Source organism: Hydra viridissima, unplaced genomic scaffold (genome assembly GCF_058129835.1).
Source record: "Hydra viridissima isolate aposymbiotic clone 2 unplaced genomic scaffold, HvirCarnegie_v1 scaffold_16, whole genome shotgun sequence".
In the NCBI taxonomy this organism is placed as follows: domain Eukaryota; kingdom Metazoa; phylum Cnidaria; class Hydrozoa; order Anthoathecata; family Hydridae; genus Hydra; species Hydra viridissima.
The window spans coordinates 397,198-419,999 of NW_028324315.1; the positions used below are offsets into that span (position 1 = coordinate 397,198).

At 29.6% G+C, this 22,802-nt stretch overlaps 2 protein-coding genes and 1 pseudogene across 4 annotated transcripts in view; 1 reads left to right on the top strand and 2 right to left on the bottom strand.

Moving 5' to 3' along the window:
• LOC149877168 (transient receptor potential cation channel subfamily M member 3-like) overlaps positions 1-22,802 on the bottom strand; it is a 56,889-nt gene that overhangs the window by 31,622 nt on the left and 2,465 nt on the right. For 2 of the 3 annotated variants that reach the window (XM_090074042.1, XM_090074041.1), the window contains exon 2: positions 326-465. The exons of the other annotated variant lie outside the window; for it this stretch is intronic. In XM_090074042.1, the coding sequence (XP_089930168.1) occupies positions 326-465 (140 nt within the window). The remainder of the gene's footprint in view (positions 1-325; positions 466-22,802) is intronic. 3 annotated transcript variants of the gene reach the window in all.
• On the bottom strand, positions 1,554-3,481 carry LOC149877170 (zinc finger MYM-type protein 1-like; annotated as a pseudogene).
• On the top strand, positions 11,470-12,015 carry LOC149877171 (uncharacterized). The gene is made up of 2 exons (XM_090074047.1): positions 11,470-11,604; positions 11,737-12,015. The coding sequence occupies exons 1-2, from the start codon at positions 11,516-11,518 to the stop codon at positions 11,969-11,971; spliced, it is 324 nt and encodes a 107-aa protein (XP_089930173.1). The 5' UTR covers positions 11,470-11,515; the 3' UTR covers positions 11,972-12,015.

A 22,802-nucleotide genomic window follows, 5' to 3' on the forward strand; every position in this document is an offset into this window, starting at 1 on the left:
CGACTCCAATCCCAACTCATTTGTATTTTAAAATGTTATAATGAAATGGAATTAGTTAAAGATTTCAAATTAAGATCGAATGAAGATAAATGTGATAAAAAATTTATAAATTAAATTTCAAAAGTTCTTCTATTAGGAAGCAAAACTGTTAAATTCTTCTTTAAAAGTTATTAAAAAGCACATTACTTGCATAATAGATTATTCTCTAGTAAATCAAATAACGGCTGCTTCATAGAAGCAAAAGTATATTTAAAAAATTTTTGCAAATGACTTAGGGTAGGGAGGGTGTAGTTGAATAGTTTTTATTGTTTACCACTTGTATTACCTGCTGGCAATTTGTAAATAACTCGATGTTCTCATCTGGTGAATCTTGTTCAGCCGTACTGTTAACATTACCATCCCAACCGTTCTCGGGCAAATTATTTTCCACACAGTCATTAAGATCAACAATTGCGGTATAGTCCCCTTTGTAAAAAAAAAAAAGTTATAGTCCCCTTTTTAAAAAGACAAGAATCACTTGTATGCACGGATTGTATTGTACAACCTTTCGTGAAAACTACTTTATTTTATATGCAACCTGAAAAAGAAGTTTAAAAAGGTATTTTGCTTAAAAACAATTTGTCACAAATTTATTCATACATGAGTTTTGAGTTGGTTTCTTTCTAGATTATGATGATCAGGGCCGCTCGGGACAAAACCTTTTTTGGCGCCCTTATAGATTTCGCTTCATATGTATACTTAGCATAGAAGCTAAAAAATACATTATGCCTTTATAGCTACTTTAATTTTATTTCATTTTTTGCTAACTAACCACAGCATAAACAATTCCTAATTTAAATAAAATTTTCGAGCTTTTTTCGAGGCAAAATTGGTTTTTCGAGGCAAAATTGGCGCAGTGGTTAGAGCGCTTGCATAAGAAGCAAGGAGCTCCAGGTTCAATACGAGCTATGAACATATTTTCGTGTCACGGTAAGGAAGGAGGCGTGAACTTCCTAGTTAAATGCACTTCCGCGGTGTGCCCTGTGATAAGATCTTTGGATCTTCTTGGGGGCACCTAAAAAAAAAAAAAATTTAAAAAAAAAAAAAAAAAATTACTTCATCATATGACAATGATTTTCCGAGATCATTTTTAATAGACAACATCATAAGATTTGAAAGTCGCTCTTTTCCCATGGTGGCTCTGAAGTGGTTTGTTATAATCTTAAGTTTACTAAAAGATCTTTCACCCTCTGCAACGTATATTGGCATTGTGTGAAAGATGCGCAAAAGTATGCATATCGACGGGAAAATTGGTTGTAAGCCTTTGGAATATATTTGATTTAAAAGATTGAGAGAGTTGCCTCTATTGAACAAGGAAGATGCTTTCAACAGGTCAAACGGACAAATTTCCTCAACAAGATCATCTTCTTTAACGTCATTTGAATAGAATTTCGCAAGTTGACGAGCATTGTCATCTTGTGAAGAAGGGTCTTCAGACTGTAGCCAGATAAAGGAAAACTTAGAAGAAACTTTTTTCACCACATTAAACCTTGATTGAATTTTTAGAATTATGTGGTCCAATGCCACGTTGAAAATATTTACTTCAAAATTCTTTTCTGTGTCGTCGAGGTAGTGGGCTGTATTTGATGGTTCCTCGTGGAATTTTTTCACTCTTCTTGTGCGTTTCACTTTAAATTCTGATCAAAGCCTAGGTTTCCAGCCACTAGCTTAGCTTCAGTCAAAATACAATTCCACGACGAACGAATGCGACCTAGGTCATCTAGAAGTTGTTGAATGATAATGACTTCTTCTTCAATGGTGATTGACTCCGACTGGAGACATCGACTAACGCCATCAATATTTTGCAGTGTCTTATACCAAATGGTCAGGAGAACTACTGATTCAAATGATTTAAAATATTTTCCCAGCGATTTCGCTTGATTTAGCATGTCCGCAGTTAGGTCAAGTTGATTAACGGTTCTATCCAAAGCAGCAAAGATTTCTCGTGGTTTTTTCACTAAAGGTTTTACAGCTGCAATGTGGGCTGACCATCTAGTATCTGAGAGCTTGTGAAGTGATAAAGCAGTTTTTTTAAGAAGAATTTTCCATCTTGCTGGGCTGCAACTAAAGAACACGTAAAGGGCTTGGGTATTGCCAAAAAACGTTTTGATCTCAGCGCAAGACTCAGCAGCATGAACTCCAGCTAAATTTAAACTATGCGCACCGCAAGGAATGTATAAAGCGAACGGATTTTTTTCCAGTATATGAGCTTGGGCTCCATTATAGATTCCAGCCATATTAGAACAATTGTCGTATCCTTGGCCTCTCAATTTTTGTAAATCGAGATTCACTTTCGCTAAAACATTGCAAATTAAATAAGCAATATCTGCACCTTTCTTTTTCTCCATATCTTCAACGCAGAGAAATCGTTCTTTAACTTCCCAAATCATCTTACCCGAGTTGAATCGCACAAATCGAAGAATAAACGGGATTTGTTTGGTGTGAGATACATCTGGGGTCCCATCGGTAATTATCGTAAAATATACGGCATCTTTTACTTCTTTCACAACTGCTTCTTGAACTAATGTAGCGCATTCATTGATAAATTCGTTTTGTGATTGCCAGGAGAGATAGTGAGCTTGCATTCTGGTTCCCTTATGTTGATGACGAGCAACTGTTTCAAGATGATTCTTTAATGTTTCGTTGTGACGAGAAATAAGTTCATGGCAACCTAAAAAGTTCCCTTTCTCGTTCTTCTCCATCGACGAATATTGTCCTAAAACAATAATTTCTACGTTAGTTAAATGTATATCATTGAAGTTCTATAATAATAAAGAACTTATTCTTAATTATTTAGAGTTCTGGCCAAGAATATTTACCTCTAAATGATAAGTTTTGAGATGCTAAAAATAAAGATGCATCTAAAATACAACGAAGTATTTCACGCCATCTGGCTACTTCCTTTCCTAGTGCCTTTTGAAACTCTGAGTCAATTCCGTGCTGATTGACAAGAGTTGAGTGCAAAGTCTTCCAATCGAGATAATGACTTTGATGAACTGGGTTACTATGATGACTTTTGATACGATCACTCAATTTTCTCCAGTCATTTCTTATTCCTCCATTCCAGCGAAGAAGAAGAGATCGATCCCCATTGGATCCGGAATTTTCACATCCAAATAAAGAACACCGGAAACAAAGAAGAGAGTTAGACGATGGGCTCCATATCAAATAATCTCTTTGAACTTTTTCTCCATTAGGCAATGCAATGTAAAGAACTTCTTGTGTAAAAACCTTTATTTTCTTCGGGTTTCAATTCATCATTAAAACTGTCGTCTGTTTCATTTTCCATTGAACCAAGAGAATGTAGATCAACGATATCCTCAACGCAATCATCATTATCATAATACGATAATTCTATTGTTTGTTCTGATTTATTTAATTCGGCCGACTTGAAAAATGATTAATTATTATTCGTAAATTGCTTCGAAAATAATATATATATTTATATATATATATATATATATATATATATATATATATATATATATATATATATATATATATATATTTATATATATATAGACCTATATATTTCTACTAACTCACATTCAAATCAGTATTTTGATTAGTAGCTTTGTAAAACCAACGTAATCTTGGAGCGTTTGTTTATTTTTTTCACATTCTTTTGGCCTTTTGGAAGCCAATGCCCTATTTTGGGCACCAGAAAGTTTTTTACGATTCATTATTAACAGTTACTGTAAATAACCGTACGCATCAATAAAATAATAGCATAGTCAACTACGCAAGCTCATCAAAAAAATATAAACTCAATCTCAAAAAGCTAATGTCATAAATCAATATTTCAATAGCTAAATATAAATCGTAAACATGAATTACCATAAATAAGTTGATCGTGAAGAGTTGAAAAATATTTACTATTACTTTCTAAATTCTGAATAGAATTATTTCTAAATTGTATTCACAGTTTGTTATTGCTAATTATCAACGTTTACGTTTTTTTTACTTTAGTCTGATGAATGCGAAAATCTCAAGGGACATTTTTAATTTAATAGCGTATAGTGTACGAAATCAATGATGAGTTCACATTTTAAAATTTTTTCGAGGAATTAAAAATAATGATATAATGCGAGTAATATATACATTTCAAATATGGCATTTTAAGATTAAAAGAACTATTTTTATTTTACTTCGACATCTGGCGCCCCATTGACATCTGCCGCCCGGGACAAACTGTCCCTTTGGCCACCCCCCCCCCCCCCTCTCGGCGGCCCTGATGATGATTATGATTGATGTTAAGCCTCAAACTTATATTTACCCCTTAAATAAAAAAAGAAATAAATATAAACCATTGATACATTTTGTTCAAAATAAATTGATATTTCTAAAAAAAATTGCCAAGAGAGGAATATAAGCGCAATAATCCCAATAATTCCATTTTCACTTGACATCTTGACAATTTTAGTAAACTTAATGTATTTTGTCATGCAATTCGTGCATTTTGATTTGGATAACTGTTTTCACCTTTATTTGAGATGCTCGAATCTTCATTTCGCAGTGTTTCGGTAAAAAGTTATTTCTATATTTCAGATTTTGATGATTTACAAGAACTAGGCTTTAATTTACAAATTGTTTCTTGAATTCATGAGCAAAAAGCCATACCAACTAATTAAAAAAAGTTAACACTATTCCTGTCTATTTTGAGGATATTTATAAATAAAAAATATTCAACATTTTGTATTCTGTTTCATTTAATTTGCTTTTAAATTTCTAAACACAATTTTAACCTGCAACTTAAAGCAAGCTTGTGGTTGCAAAAAGGTATATTGTCAAGCACTAAAATAAATAACATTAGAATAATAAAAGCTTAAGTGATCAGAAAGTTTTCCTTTTCATGATATTTCGACGTTTAATAAACAAGATTTGATTTTTATTTATTTCATATGATAAACCTAAATTCAGCAAACACGTGTCCTCACAATTATGGAGTATCATCAGATGTTATAAACCGGAAAAAATGAAACGACAAAAAATACGAAAAAATACGAAAGAAAATGCTAGGGAGACTCCATAGCACTTTTTTCGTATTTTTGTCGTTAAGTTTTTTTACGGTTTATAACATCTGATGATCGCTATTGCGTGAAACTTTAAGTGATGGTATATAAACCAAACTAATTATTTAGTTTGTATAATAATAATAATATATTCGCTCTACTTATACTACGCTGTATTAAGCACTCTTACCGAAAATATTAACATATTTTATATATATATATATATATATATATATATATATATATATATATATATATATATATATATATATATATATATATATATACAGTAGCGTCCAAAAGTAATTGGACAAACACCTTTTTTGTTATATTTTCTCATTAAGTAAAGATTTTTAAATGAAATTTCGTGTAAGCATGTCAAATTATACTACAATTATGAAAAACAAAACAACAATTCCCTTTTGATAGTAATTACTCAAAATTTTGCTAAAAGAATGGAAATGATTGGCTCAAAAGTAATTGGACAAACTAAACTCTAACAATGTTGATATAACTTAGACTATTTTAACTTCTTTTTCTGAAGGCAAATTTTTATAAAAACATTCAATGATCAATAATTTGTAATGGGACATAATAAATATTTAAGCGAGGCAGTGAAAAAGTTAATTGTACAAGCATTTAATAACGGTAAGACTGTGCGACAAATTTCAATAGATATGAATATTCCACGATCAACAGTTGGTTATACATTAAAAGTTTTTCAACAACGGAGTCACTTCCAAATATCAACAAAGTCAGGACGCCCGAAATCAACAACTTTTCGCCAAGATAATGTTGTAGTAAGATCGTCAAAGCCAGATCCGCGCAAGAGTGCTAAAGAAATTCATAGAGAACTTACACAGTCCCATCAAATTTCGTGCTCTTATGCAACAGTAAAGCGTCGCTTAAGACAAAACAACCTTTTTGGCCATTGTCTTGTTAAAAAACCTTTTATTTCTGCAAAAAATCGTAGAGCACGGTTAAAATTCGCTAAAGAACATCTAAGTTGGACAGCAAACCAATGGTCAAAAATACTATGGAGTGATGAGTCAAAGTTTAATATGTTTGGTTCTGATGGTATTAAATATGTTCGACGTCCAATAGGTCTTCGAAATGATGTTAAGTACCAAGTTCCTACAGTAAAGCATGGTGGTGGTTCAATTATGGTTTGGTCATGTTTTAGCCGTGATGGAGTAGGTCCAATCTATCGAGTTCAAGGCATTATGGACCAAAACAAGTATAAAGGAATAATCAAAGATATAATGCTGCCACATGCAAATAACAAAATGTTGCGTGGTTGGACTTTCCAACACGACAATGATCCAAAACACACTTCCAAGCTAGTCATGGATTTTTTAGCTCAAAAGAAAGTTCGTATCTTGGAATGGCCGTCACAATCTCCGGACCTGAACCCAATCGTACATCTTTGGGAACATATTGAGAGAAAAATTAGTGTTCGGAAACCATCTAATCAGCATGATTTGTTTGAGTTGATTAAGCGCACTTGGGAGGAAATACCAATTGATGTTTTAATTAATTTGGTTGATGGCCACGTAGATGTAATGCTGTCGTTGCGGCAAAAAGTTTTCCAACGAAGTACTAGGATTATGCTCAGATTATATACATTATGTAACAGAATATAACAGTATGTAATATTATATATATTATTTAACAGAAATCTTCATAAAAAATGCTGAAAATTTATCCTTTGTTGAGAAAGTTTTATTTTTAAACGACATATTTAGTTTGTCCAATTACTTTTGAGCCAGTCATTTCCATTCTTTTAGCAAAATTTTAAGTAATTACTCCCGAAAGGGAATTTTTGTTTTCTTTTTCATAATTGTAGTATAATTTGACATGCTTATGCAAAATTTCATTTAAAAATGTTGACTCGATGAGAAAATATAACCAAAAAGGTGTTTGTCCAATTACTTTTGGACGCTACTGTATATATATACATATATATATATATATATATATATATATATATATATATATATATATATATATATATATATATATATATATATATATATATATATATATATATATATATATATATATATATATATATATATATATATATATATATATATATATATATATATATATATATATATATATATATATATATATATATATATATATATATATATATATATATATATATATATATATATATATATATATATATATATAAAAACTTCCATTTTCGTATGCAAATCTCTGAGACGATGAAATAAAATTTGTTTATAACACACAGATTTAAAAAAATACTTTTCTTCAAGCAACATTCCTTGTTTTCCCTGTGTGCCAAAAAAAGCTAAAATTTCTCATTTTAAGGTAAATTTGACTTATATAACAATTATAAAAAGTAACACGTTATTTAATACTAATATTGTGAGGAGGGAGAATAAAGTTAAAAACAATGACTAGGAAAAGGCTGTCAATAAAGTCTTATGTATTAAACTCGCATTTTTCCGGTAAACTTAATTTTTTTTCCAGTAACTTATTTCCAGTAAAAAATAATATTTTTTCCGGTAGAATAACAACTTTTTTCCAGTAAAACGTTTGCGGTAAGAAATCAGTTTTTTACCAGTAAAAAGTTAGTTTTTTAAAAGTTATTTTCCGGTATTCAAACTTCCAAGTAGAAAATTTTTGTTTTTCAGTAGAAAAAATTTTTGGGAAAAATACTTCAAGTGCTCAAGTGAAAAATACTTTAAGTGTAAATAGATTTTGGAATATAATTCCAAAAGAAACAATAATCTATTTTGAATTAAACGAATGTTTACATTAAACTTAGTTTTATTTATCTTGAAGATTGATATTTAAAATTCACTTAAACACATAAACTTCTTCTAAGCTAAACTTTACATAAACTTTATACTTTGTCCAATAGATTTAAATCAGGGTTACAGATAACCATCAGGAATTATTCACTGAATCAGCAAAGCTTTTCGAGCTTTTTTTGGACGACCTGGCTTTCTTTTTTGGTGCATTTGAATATTTTTGGCTTCAGGAGGTGGATTGTACAATTTCAAACGTATTGCTACTCCTACTGAATGCTTACAGGAGTAATTTTTGAAGAAATGAGGACAAGTACATTTTGCATCTTGCCAACTGTCATCTTTCATCTGAACCACCCAAATTCCAAATTGGTTCTTAACAAATTCATCGAAAGTGGCATCATTTTGATTTTTGTAGATCAAAATGTCTTCTTTTTTAATTACATTTTGCTCCCCACTTGGTATGTAATAAAAATTTTCTGCTTCTTTATTTTCTGTAAGAATTTCTTTCTTGGATTTTACCCATTGGTATGCTGATGTCTTGGTAGCCAAACTGATTGTTGTTGTTTTTGAAAACAACTTCAGATTATTTTTGTAACCAAAAGACCAGTTTTCAATCATCTGCAAAGCAACAACTTTGAACTTGCTGATAGGAAATCGTTCATGAAAGGTGTGCTCATCTTTAATTACTCTATTACATGACTCAAGACAGTTGTTAGTGGTTGGGGTGAAATGCCTATAGCCCTCATACCAATTGGAGTTAGTGTTAACCCACTCTGTTTTGAAGTAAAGTAAAAACAAATGTTCTTGGTCATCCCACTTTTTAAAAAACAGATTGATGGCAATTAAGAAAGATTCTGGGCTTGATAACTTTTGTAATGTTTCAACATCTGTCAAAATTGATGTTCTGTTCTCTATTTTCACCATGGATTTAATTTTCTGTGAAACATTTCGGTACATGTGTGCCCAACACATCACAATTTTTTGTTCTTCACCAAAAACTAACTTAAAAGCATTTTGAATGGATTGAGCAGCATCAGAAACCAAAACCTCAGGAGTCATAACTTCAAAAATATTTTGGACACCTTTTCTCAATGCTTCAAATAAAAATGTAAAATCTGCAGTTTTTTCAGACATACAAACTCCTATGCCAAAATGATGAAAATGGCGGTCAGAATCAGATGTACCAACAACAAAAACTGGATAGCCTTGCCAAATGAGTTTGTAAGTAGCATCAGCATGGATGATCTTTGCATCTTTGGCAAGACTAAGCAAATGTTTGGTTGAAGCAAAGAATCTGAAAAGGAACTCTTCATCATATGTCACTGTATAGGACACAATAAATGCTGTATGTTCATCTTTTGGCACTGAAGAGTTTTCAATAAACCACTTTTCCAATTCACCTAGACTGATGTTAATGACTCCAAACTTTTTCTTTCTCAATTTTGCAAGGATATTATTCAGTTGTGTTTGAGATGGTACACAAAAGTCATTTTTGGCCAAGTAGTCACGAATTTGTTTGGGTTTCATTTGCAAATCAAAAAGTCTGTTGATTTCTAACTGAACTTTTTCAGAAAGTTTACCTCCCCTTTTAGTCTCAATAGAATCATGTGTGTGTTGTGAAGTTGTTCTGTATAATAATACATTAGATGAGAAACTTTCATACAAAAGATAAATGCTTGCAGCACATTGAGTTCCTTTAACTTTCACAAGATTACATCGGTAGTAGTCTTTTTGACCTTCTTCAGTTTTGTTTCGAAAATCAAAACTCCAATTTTTTTCTTTGTTCAAAAATTCTTTGACTTCATTTAAATTTTCTAATTTGCAGTCAAGTTCCCATTGCTTGTAGGTTTTTTTTTTTTTTGGAGAACTAGGTAGTGAATCAGCTTCACTTTCTGATGAGTATTGAGGAATGGAATTCATAATGTATTATGATTAAAAGAAATCTGAATATTGCTCTAATAATTGAAAAAAATCACTACTACTACTACTACTACTACTACTACTACTACTACTACTACTACTACTACTACTACTACTACTACTACTACTACTACTACTACTACTACTACTACTACTACTACTACTACTACTACTACTACTACTACTACTACTACTACTACTACTACTACTACTACTACTACTACTACTACTACTACTACTACTACTACTACTACTACTACTACTACTACTACTACTACTACTACTACTACTACTACTACTACTACTACTACTATTACTACAACTAGATTTATATATATATATATATATATATATATATATATATATATATATATATATATGAAATTTATTTTACTAGAACTAATATTAAATTACTGGAAAAAAAGTATTATCTACTGGAAATAAAATTAATTACTGGCGGTTTATTTACTTACCGGAGATTAATTATTTTCTACTGAAAATAATATTTTTTTTACTGGAATTTGTAGAAAGTGAAACCGGGAAAAAAGCTATTTTTTACTGGTAATTTAAATTGTCGCGCTAGGAAAATACGTACACACGAAAACTTATCAACCTGTCATGCTAATAAATGATAAGAAGATAAAAGCGGAATGTAGAAAAGTTAAAAACAACGATCGGTAAAAGATGTACGAACGAAGAATCATCAACAAATCGTCTATAATATAATCTATAATATAATTCTTACAGAAATGCTTAATGTTTAATGTTTAACGTCAATTCGTCATTAGTTACTAGGCTTTTAATTAGTTACTAGGCTTTGTAAAAGCGCGTTCTTCAAATGCACGCGGTCATTGGAGAAAGATCTTTTAAGCAAGTTAAAATTTTTTTCCTTTTGGAAGGTAAATTTGCAGTTAAGCGGCCTAAAATAATTTCACATTTTTGCTTTTTGCGCTCTCGTTCGCGGAGACTGAAAATGTTATAGACTATTTATTAAAAGCAAATTAGATAAGTTTCAAAGTAGTTTTTTTACTTACTTTTTTTTTTCTAATTTCAGAACTGTGTACTTTTTATATCACCTTTTTTATTGTTATTATGATATTTTTATGATATTGTTATTACCTTGTTACTCTATATGCTATGTGTAAAATTGTTTTTGATTAGTTATTTATTATATAATAATATATTTTTTAACTATATAGTTTTTTAACTATATAGTTAAAAAATATAGGTTAATATAATAATTGTTTATGCTGATGTGTTTTTAATAGATATGTGGCTATGAAAATAGCCGTTTAGTTTATTAATTACTGAGGATACTGACGGGACACGCAAGAAATAATGCTGAGAATATAGGGACATCTTTAAACTGTTGATATATATAAATATGTGATATAGTAATTTAATATCAAGCGCGCTACACTATTTTTATTTTATCAACTTTAAAAGTTTATTTCGTTATTAAAATCACTCATGCGCGCATACTATTAATCTATTTAAACGCATATCTTTACTCTCCACCGTATTTTTTAAAAGCAAAAATGTGAAATTATTTTAGGCCGCTTAACTGCAGATTTACCGATTTTAATTTTTTAAATCGTTTAGATTTTGTTTGTTTAGTTTTTCTTTTAGCAGTTTTATTTTTATTATTTTGTTTATTATTTTTTATTATGTTGTTTCCGTCTTTTCAAAGTGCTGTGACTTGGTAAACATCTACCTGAAAATCAATTAGTGTATTTTAGAGAAAGAGCAGAACAAATGGCTTTTGATCGTGCAGCTCAGCGTGATATGCACCTAACGGCATGGTTTAAGTTAAATACTGAAAATGAAAGAGCACATTGCTATTCGTATGTAGACATTCCTTATCACTTTATATTTGATGATAAACATTGTAAATGGAAGGTTAGACAAAGGGGTGGTAATAAGGTGATAGTAAGAATGTGTAAAGTTAATCCAATTGGAGAATTGTTTTTTCTTAGACTGTTACTTTTGCAAGCAAAAGGAGCAACATCTTGGGAGGATGTGCGTAATGTTAATGGTATTGTCCTTGAAACGTTTCGTGAAGCATGTGTTTTGAAAGGTCTGTTGCAAGATGACACTGAATGGCAGAATACTCTTTCTAAGGCGGTTTTAACACATATGCCAATAAAAATTAGACAGTTGTTTTCAAATATTTTGAACTTTTGTGAACCTGACAATCTTTTACATCTCTAGAATACATACAAATTTTTTATGATGGAAGATTTTATTCACTGCTCAGTCCCACTTCTAATAGCTGAACAAGCTACTCTTCATCAAATTGAAAAGATTCTTAATCAAATGTGTTATACAAAACCATATTTGTTTATAGTTGTATATATGTTTAAATTATTGTTTCCATGTTTTCAAAGTGTTGTGACTTGGCAATATGTTGAGCAAGATTGATAACCTTGCCAGCCAAGCGATGTTCTTATAGCAGAGGTGTGACTTGGCAGCATTTAGTGCCAGGCGGAGTTACTGCTTTAGAGCTAGGTTGTGTTGTCTAGCCTTTTTTAATTATTCTGGAAACACATAATGTCTGTTAATGTTTAGCTTAATGTGTATGAGAGAATGTGACCTTGATCTTTAAGTCTAGGGTGTTTCAATGTCCTAAATTTGAAGTAATTGAATAACTAATATTGAACATAAAACATACTTATATGTATTTATATGTTTAGTAAAAAGATATAGTTAACTTTAAATTGGTTTTCTAATTTTGTTTTTCATATTTTAATTTGGTTTGTTATTTTCGCTGGAATTTAGGATCAAGGATGTAAATATTCTATTGTTATGTGTTATTGTTGTGATGTTTTGTGTTGATATTCATTTTTAACAATAGACACCTTTATGTTGGTGACTATTGTTAAAAATGAATAACAGATAGTTTCAATATTGGAACTTACTGCTTTTTTTTATTTACTAAAAGCCAAGACAACATGCTAAAAATGCAGTTTATATCCTAATTTTATTTTTATATATATATAGTATTGTTAATCCTTTTGTACTTCGAAGTAGATTTTATAGTTACATTTTCGATAAATATTTATATTAACTGCCATGTCAAAATAGGTTACTCTAAGTAGGTAAATCGATTTTCAGTTTTTATGTGGTGTTTTATTTTTTTTTTTTTTTTGTTTTTGTAGTTATAGTATCATAATTCCTTTTTTTTTTTTTCTTTAGGATTTACAATTGATGCATTTATACGATTTATAAAAAGAAACCTGATTACCTTTTATTGTAAATTTTGGTCAGTTGAAATGATATAAATATATGCAATTAGTTCAATTTTTTTTTAATTTTCTCTATTTTATGCCTAATAGTTTGTTGACCGTAACTTAGGGAATCTTTTTAAATGGGGGGTAGCAACTAAAAACCTTCAAAAACATGGAGAATATTGTAGTTTTGCGCATTTCTCAAATATCGAGTTACTTAAATTTTATAAGGTGTGTTTTGTGGTTTCCTGTAAAACTGCAATAAATAACGATTAGAAGGCTATATGGCCCAGACGGAATATGCGACATAAATATCAAATTTGTATTTTACTCATTCACAAAAAATGGAGTTAAGACAAATTGGCTCTTATGTCTAGATACTTATCTGATACAATTTTTATTTTAGGTTTGTCATATGACGCATTAATGCAATATAAAATATCAAAGTTTAGATATTTTTTTAAATTTGTTATACACATGTTTTATTGTAAATTAACTTTTTATTGTTTGAAACGCGTTTGTACTCAATTGCTTAGTTATTTTTAATAAATTTATTTAGTTGTGTGCATTTAACGTTTTAAAGACAATTTCCTTTTTTAAAGAAACATGTATCAAGGGGATACCAAAAAATTAATAACTCATGTATAATTTACGTTCGCTTCATAATAATCTTATTAACTAAAGTTCATTTTATAAAAAATATAACAAGAATTTAGCTTTACTTTTTCGTCAATTTAAAGCATGATGAAGTTTTATTATTTTGTGTCAGTAACTAAAAACCTTTTGTGTTGAACTTAGTAATGTCGAGGAAAATGGTTCTGCCTTAAACTGATATGACCTATGTCAGTTGTAAATTACTCAAATAATGTTAAATAATTGTTAAATTAGTTTACCTCCGCATACTTTTTATTTTAATTTTACAGATGATTTAATTTTTTCAATTTAAAGGCGTTTTTCTAAAATGGTATTAGTTAAGGTTTCGCAACTTTAAATTGTGGAAAACAGCCACTATAATTTAAGTAACAGACCGACCATAACCCGTATTACGGGTTACTTTTTGCTAGTGTAAATAAATAATGATGAGATAAAGGTGGAATGAAGAAAAATTAAAAAAAAAAACTGGGAAAAGACGTACCCACGGAGACTTATTCAACCTACCATTTAAAAATGATGAATAGGTATCGCAACCGAAAACAAGCAAAAAGTATAAAAGCTCAAAAAGACTGAGTTTTACAGAAAGGGAGACAGAGTTTTACGGTAAGGAAGACGGAGTTTTTACAGAGAAATAAAAAGAGCGTTTTTAAGAAAATTTTTATGAACAGTTTTTAGAATTTTTGTGGTTGAATAATTTTTGGATAAGGAAGAGGTTTTATAAGTAAACAAAAGAGAAAAAGGAGAAAATTTTTTTGATAAACAGAAGAAGTAAAGAATCGAACAGAAGTCAGAAGAAATACTGGTTAAAGAAACATATGCAGAAGATTTGGCCGTTTCAGAAGAAGAGATATTCGTTAAAAGAAAGAAGAAAAATAGAAAGATGAGTGTAAAATAGAAATTGATAAAAGCAGAATTAGACACAACAAGAAGAGTAAGAAAAATGTTATTTGTAATTTTATTGACGTGATGAATTAAAAGAGTGCTAATCATTACACACCAATAGAACGTATATTGAGATATATTAAATAATAGAATATACTGAGAACGGAAAACACGACTTTTACCCTTTAACGATCAAACCTTCGCCATTTCTAGCCAAAGAGTTCCAGACCCTCAACCTTAACTCAAATCTCCACATACCTTCCATTTCACCCTCGAACCCATACCTCCCTAAATCTCCTTAAAACCTCTATTAACCCTTCAAATTACAAACACAATTCAAACAAAACTTCATATAAATTAGACCGCCCTCACAATATGTATCTAAATGATGTATTTAATGAATTTGCACAGTAGTTGATATGGATTTGATTTATTAAGTATTTGTATCACTTTAAAATCCTTAGGTCATGGATGTCTCATTGGGCTAAATCATTCGGGATAAATCATATGTAGATTAGCATTGTTGTTAGAAGGACAGAAATTTAGAGCTCAAGAAAACTATGAATTTCAATCCCCAATACATTTTTTCAAGAAGTTTCTAACCGATGGTATGCTAGAATTAGTAATCAAAAGTACCAATAAATATATTGTGGAAAAGGATAGGAAAAATATTGACACAAACAGAAAGGAAGTAGGGCAGTTCATTGATATATTTTTTAGAATGGATCTTGCCTAGGTGTTTGGTGTTATTGGGAAACAGAAAATCGCTATGAGCTAGTTCCTTGAGTATTGTTGTTTTACGTAAGAGTGGTATTGTAAAACGAGTTCAATTTATTAATATATTATAAGAGTAATGTTATACAAACATGCGATAAACACAAAGAAAAGCTTGTATATCACAGCTAGTGATAGAAGAGTTGCTCGAGTCCGTTGTTGTTACTTCAAGAGAGCGAGCTTTCGAAGATCACGCTATTTATACATATTCCCAAGGGGAAAATAATTGTTTATATAATATTAACCAATCCAAACACGATACGTTTTACAATTTGATTAGCGCAACAAGTATTAAGCCGAAGTAGGTTTCAGGAGCTCATTTCAAACGTACATTCCGTTTATTACCATATGGTTTACAATTGCAAAAAGATTGACAAATAATGGAAAATTGGGCTGTAGGTGAAATAATTTAGGGCTAACTGTTGAGCCGTTATGCCTCAAGATAACGGTCTTGATAAAACAGATGATTGCGTTCAAAAGAAAGTTTAGCAAAGTTAAGCAGTTTTTGAAGGGAAAAGCCCAGCCTTGGGAAATAAAAGTGTGGGTTAGAACCACAGAAGTAAACAAGCTCTATTGGTGTTGGTCCCGATATAGTTCTATTTTTCGGTTCAACTTTCGCATAGAATGAACCAAATAAATCGCCTCTCAACTACAAAATATATGCTAACATTTTCTTCACAACTTTGCTTCTTCAACTTTGCTTCAATTAAAGTATGGGAGGGGTAGATTAAGCACTCAACAATCGAAATTTTTGAGTGGAGGTTGAATATCGGTTGTATGAAAGTTTTAATGATTTTTTTAGCTTAGACTCCTCAAAAACAAATGAATAGTTATCCATATTACTCATTCTCGAATATCAGAATTCAGATCATTTGGTTTTCACTTGCTCGAGAATAGGAAAACTTGAAAGTAGTAATGTTTCAGATCACTGGTCAACAGCAACTTGATTTAACAAAAGAGTTTTTTATTCAGAATCATCAGAACCCTGCAATTTAACCCTGCAATGGAACCCTGCAATGGAACTCTGCAGTTGAACCCTGCAATTGAACGAAATCGAAATCCTGCAATTTTTACTTTATTTTCATTTTTAATTGAAATAAATATATTTATATTTCAAATAAAAAAGAAAATAACATAAGTAAGAGACAAAAAATGCTTCTAACCCTCAAAAAAGGTTAACTGATTTTTAATATCGGAAATTGTCGGTTTTTGATTTTAAAATTTTTTTAATGTTATAAGTTGTATTATAAGCTGATATTGTAAGTAAATATTAGAAGTTGATTAAGTCCGGTAAATCGGAAAAATAAAAAACTAGAATGAAAACGGTACTAATAATAATCAGATTTTTTAAAAAAATGTATGCATCATAAACGAACAATATCTCAGAGTTGGATGTCTTGTGAAAAGATTAGTCCAAAATGCTGAACAACTCTTGGGTTACTAGCCTATTTGCAGTTGTTTTTTTTTTATCTGATCGACGTATAGTGAGGCGTTTGGTTTTTACTGTTGTTTTATTTACGTTTACTATTATTTTACTTACAAATAGTAATGAATAAAGTACAAACTTCTATATCAGTTGTTTGAAATAAATCGAATTTTAGATAAATTATACATTTAGTCATAAAAAGTTATGAAATTCCAGAAAAATATTATGAGACCTCGTATACATTGCGTTGTTTTGTTTCAACCCTGCAAAACATTTCGAAGTAAATTAGATATTGGCGTTAAGAGCGAGAATTAAAGATTGTGAAACTATAGAGGAATTTGTTGTTGGTATAAAACGAACCAATTGAATACAAAGGAATCCTAAAGTTGATGCCTATCATAAAAATTGAACAAGTACATAAAGTTTCCATAGAAATCCTTTTTATTAAAAATAACTGAAACATGCAGTTCATCTTTTGATTAAAAGTCTGGCGCTACTTATTGGAGTGCCAACAACAGCCTTAAATTAACCACAGTTGTTGTGGGAAGAATAACTTGTACAGAAGTATTTATCTAAAACTACTTAGGCAAAAACTTTTTCTTAAAATGTCGAAGACAATTTCAACCGTTGTGTAACGAGTGCCTTAAAATCAAGAGTATAATTTTTCTAATAGGTAAAGGAAGCAAGTTTTTTAGAATTTTTAAAAATTCACTATCAGAACGACAAGCTACTTTATCCTTTAAAGTGAAAAAGTCTACACTGAAAAAAAAAAAAAAATTCTAAAAAACTAAACTAAACAGGATTATCTAAGAAAATATTCTACCAATTTTGATTCTGGAAATGATAGTGACGATGAGGATGATTTACCAATATATTCTTTCAAATGCATAGTATAGCAAATATTCACAGCCGAAAAAATTCACGTTAGAAAAGTTTGTTAAAAGGAAGACTCTAAGACATAAATTATGGCCTTTTTAATAAAAACATATAAAAGCTTGCATATGATCTTGCAAAATAATTGCAAATATTTAAACAAAACTGTTTGGTGAGAAGTGGAATTAAAGACAACTTTTTAAAAGAAGGCTTGTTCTACATAAAATCGAAATAATAATTTCAAGAAAACAGAAATATTTCAGTTAAACCTCTTTAAGTAAAAGTTTTAAACCCTAATGAAAATATGTGCAGTTTAAGCACGTTGTTTAAGAAGCGTTGTTAACTTATATTAACGTGACAGGCATAGCCGCCGAGAGAAATTTTGGGCCCTCGGGAAGTTTTTTTAACGGGCCTTCATTATGATCAATTATATACCCAGGACCACTAGAAGCGTGCTCTGGTCATTGAAAATGAAAAATGAAAATTAATTATATCTTTTAAAAGTCAAAACTATTTAAATCTTTTAGTTACTGTGATCTTTTAAACCTTTTGCTATCTTTAGTAATTTAAAAATTGGAATAACATTCATTTATAGTTGTCAGTTAGGAAACTAGCCGAAACATTCATTAAATTTTGGATAAGCTGGTTTCATAAATCCTTCATTTGTGTCACTTACTGCGGGTTCTTCACAATCAGAATCAGAGGATTAAAGTTCTAAATTATGTTGCTGCATTTCTTGCATCTGCTCATTTAGCCAATTTTTTATTTCATTTTCATCTTCCTTTTGATATGTTAATTTATATCTAGGGTCACAAAAAGTGGAAAGACATAAATACTTACCATGTAAAAATGTACTCAGCCTTTGTCTACCGACTCTTTCAATTGTTCAACTAAAGAATTTATAATTAAAAAAGCCTCACAAACTAATGCTTGATTAAAAAATACTTTAAGAGCCATAATCCAAAGAATAACATCTGATAAAAATGCTTTACGTTTGCTGAAATTAACGGTTAAAGTTTTAAATGGTTCTAAAATATGAAAAACTTTATCTAATATGCCCTATTGGAATGAATTTAATGTTCATTGGGTAGCATTATCAGCTGTATAAGTTGCCAAAGGAACTCTTTGATCAAGCATCTTTTCAATCATATTGTAGGAACTACTCCATCTAGTAGTAACATCTTCTAATAAACTATGCTTATTTGTACCAAGTTGTTACTGAATTGCTTCTAATTTTGCTGCTGTTGGTGAATGGTGAAAATGTGTTGCCAGACGTCTGCAACAAACTAAAATTTCTTTCACAGACTGTTGCGACAAAATTAAGTCATGTATACATAACTGTATTGTATGTATAAAACATGGCATTGACTTAAAACCACTGTCTCTAACACCAGCAACCATATTGGCAGCATTACCTCGAAAAACAATGTAAATTTTTGTGTGTGGAATTTCAAAACTTAGCAAACCTTTATGTAAATACTCACTTATATTTTTTCCTGTGTGACTTTCTGGAAAATGCATAACTCTGAGTACTGCTCTCTGTTGGGAAAATTCATTATTGACCCAGTGTGTTGTCATGCTTATGAAGGCAACATTTGAACTATTTGCTGTTCAAATATCAGTTGTAAGGAAGATATAACTGGCAGCAGATATATTACTCTTGATTGAATTAAACAGATTACCATGTGTTTGTGGAACAATATATTCACTAAAGTAACTCCTACTGGGTATTTGGTAATTATGGCGTATCACTTCAATTAATTTTCTAAAACCAAGATTTTCTACAATTGTGTTTGGTTGAATATCCAACGCTATCATTTCTCCAAAGCGGTTGTGAATCTTTATTGCTATATGGTCATTAATATCCCAGAACTTTTTTTTTATTAATACTCTCTACTAATGTTAATTGTTTTTTTATTTCCGAATCACTTGATGTAGAAACGGTCGATGTTTCAATAATTATTTTTTTTATCAAACTCTTTTTCAGCCAATATATACTTTACAAGGTGCTTTTTTTTTTTTTAAATGGCGTCTAATTGCACTAGTGGTAAATGTTTTTGGACAACTCCTACCTCTGGAGAGTATTGCTTTGCATAGTAGGCAGATACAAAAACGAATGTCTTTCCTAGAAACTTCAAAATATTTCCACACAGTACTTTTAAAAGACATTTTTTCAGAAGACATTGTTTTATACTTTTACAAGATTTAAATGTTATTACTAAATTATAAAAAAGAAGTTCAACCAAAAATAAAGCATTTTAAATTTAAACTGTGTAAATATATCTTAAAATATAACCAACATGTTACATATTATGTTATATTATCCTATACCTTATATGTTATATATTTATTTATATTACCTTACTTTAATAACTGTATTATTTTTTTCAAAAAAATTCGTTAACATTTTTATTTACACTACAAATAAAAATCTTAACATTTATTTTCTTTATATCACAAGCAATCATCCAATAATAAATTACTTTATAATTTTTCAAAAAATTTATAAACCCTAATTAATGTTTTAACAAACACGTTAAATGATTAATAACACAATTTTTCAAAACTAATGTTTTTATTTAAAAAAAGTAATAGTTCGGTTGCCGAACTATTCGGTGTTCGGTAAAATTTCATGGCCGAACGTTCGGATTTGGTGTTCGGCGAAAAATTGGGTTCGGCGCATCCTTAATATTAACTTTAGGCATAGTCACAAGAATATATAGTCTGGAAACAAACAAGAGCGCTTGGTTTATGTTATTGTTCAAGAAATTACTAGTTCTCATTCTTCCGAAGGTGCACAATAACACAAATAAACAAAAAAACTGCATAGCGAAAGTTCTTAAATTTTCAATTTTCCCTTAATTTTTGTAAAGTTTTTAGATTTTCAATTTTCCCCAAATAATTCAGATGAGTTGTGGCATAAGCTGAAGAGTCTTTTTAAAAAGTTTAAGGGTGACCCTGAGAATTATTACTCAACGTTTTTTGGACTCCTGTCGGATAATCTGCCTAAAACCTGGCTAAACATTTTGAAGAACGTACTTTTTCCAATACTCTATTGCAGGACGTAGCAAATGATATTTTTTATAAAGATTAAAAAGGTTTTAAAGATTGTTTTAAAACTACCTTACCGATAAAAACAAATTCAATGGTGAGAAATGCGAGAAATCAACCTTGAGTATAAAGGATCCAGAAATGAAAAGTTTTCAATATTTAGCTGGTTATATTATTCACAAACTGTTCAATAAGTTACACTATTCAAAAAACTCTTATTCTTTTTATAGCATTCAATGATGTTCTTTACTTCTAGCATGTAAAGTAGAATTTGACACTATACAAACACTAATTAATGCTCGTGATAGAGATGGTTTATGGAAATTGAATTCTAAAACTATTGATATATTTGTACAATCTATTATTTTTAAAAAAAACTTCAACATTTATCAGTGTTCTCTGCAAATGACTTTGTAAAAGAAATTCTTACAAATACAACAGTTATATCCAATTTTAACAATGCTTGTATACCAACTGATACTTCTGTTACAAACAAAATCAAAACAAATGTGCTTGAGCAGATTATCAGTTTGTTTGTAGGAGTTCAAACATTTTCATTTGCAAAAGATAAACATGAAAAACAAAGTAAGACTCCAAAAAAAGATCACTGCTAACTGAAGTGAAGAAACTTAGCTGCTGCAATAAATTTGTGTAAATTAAAATGTTTTAAAACTGCTATTAATCTAAAAGAAAAAAGTATTTTTCATTTGTTATAAAAAGCTACTTTTTTTTTAATTTTTAAGGGCATTAAATTAAAAAAAAATGTAAATTTGCTTACAAGTCAAAGATAAAGAATACAAAAGTTACATCAAACAACAAGTGTTATCTTATAATAGTAAAATATCTTGAGATAAAGAATACAAAAGGTGTACATACATAGGCGCCAAGTTCACGGGGGCAACAGGGGCAGTGCTCCCCCAGGAAATTTATACCAATAATATATTATCACGGATTATCTCGGGGGCGAATAGATACCCTCGCCCTCATGATAATCCGTGATAATAAAATATTAGTATAAATTTCCTGGTGGGGCACTGCCCCTGTTGCCCCCGTGAACTCGGCGCCTATACATACATACATTATATATATATATATATATATATATATATATATATATATATATATATATATATATATATATATATATATATGTATATATGTGTATATATACATATATATATATGTATATATATATATATATATATATATATATATATATATATATATATATATATATATATATCATATTTACTAACACAAGAAGTACATAACAACAACAGTACAAAACAGCAGAAATTAGTAATAGGAATCAGCAAAAAATATATTAATATTTACTTTAAATAAAGCATTCTGTTTATTTAAAGAGGTTATTTAATCTTAAATAATTTTTCTTAACATATCGGAAAAATTATTATTTATAATATAATTAGTACAGAAACGTTTAATGTTTAATGTTTAATGTTTAACGTCGTTTCGTCATTAGTTACTAGGCTTTGAAAGAGCGCGTTCTCTAAATGCACGCGGCCGTTGGAGAAAGATCTCTTAAGCGAGTTGAAACTTTTTTCCTTTTGGAATTTAATTATTTGTTTAGATTTGGAATTTAATTATTAGTTTAGATATATTACATAAAGAATCATATAAAGATAAATAATCATCGTTAAGATCATCTTATAATTGAAGTAAGTATATGAAATAGTTATATATACACTTTTATTAGATAAAGTAGAAAGGATTTACATTTTTATTAGATAAAGTAGAAAGGATTTTAATTTTTATTAGATAAAGTAGAAAGGATTTAAATTTTTATTAGATAAAGTAGAATGGATTTAAATTTTTATTAGATAAAGTAGAATGGATTTAAATTTTTATTAGATAAAGTAGAAAGGATTTAAATTTTTATTAGATAAAGTAGAAAGGATTTTAATTTTTTTCAATCGTTTATATTTTGTTTGTTTTAGTTTTTCTTTGAGCAGTTTTATTTTTGTTATGTTATTTTTTAGAAGGAAAATAGGGGTATGGATGTTATTTAAAGTTATACTAATGCTATTTCCATGAAATGGTTATTACTACTATGAAATTTCTGTGATGCTATTAACTATTTTTGTTCTTTTTTAGAAAATCTAGAAAAATAAAATAAAATTTTGTGCCAACACTG

What these genes read in the sequence shown, in the direction of transcription:
- LOC149877171 (XM_090074047.1), top strand. Translation starts at nt 11,516, where the DNA reads ATGGCTTTTGATCGTGCAGCTCAGCGTGATATGCACCTAACGGCATGG. An exon ending in GAAAGAGCACATTGCTATTC is followed by an intron (nt 11,605 to 11,736) that starts GTATGTAGACAT and finishes GTTTTTTCTTAG; the next exon opens with ACTGTTACTTTTGCAAGCAA.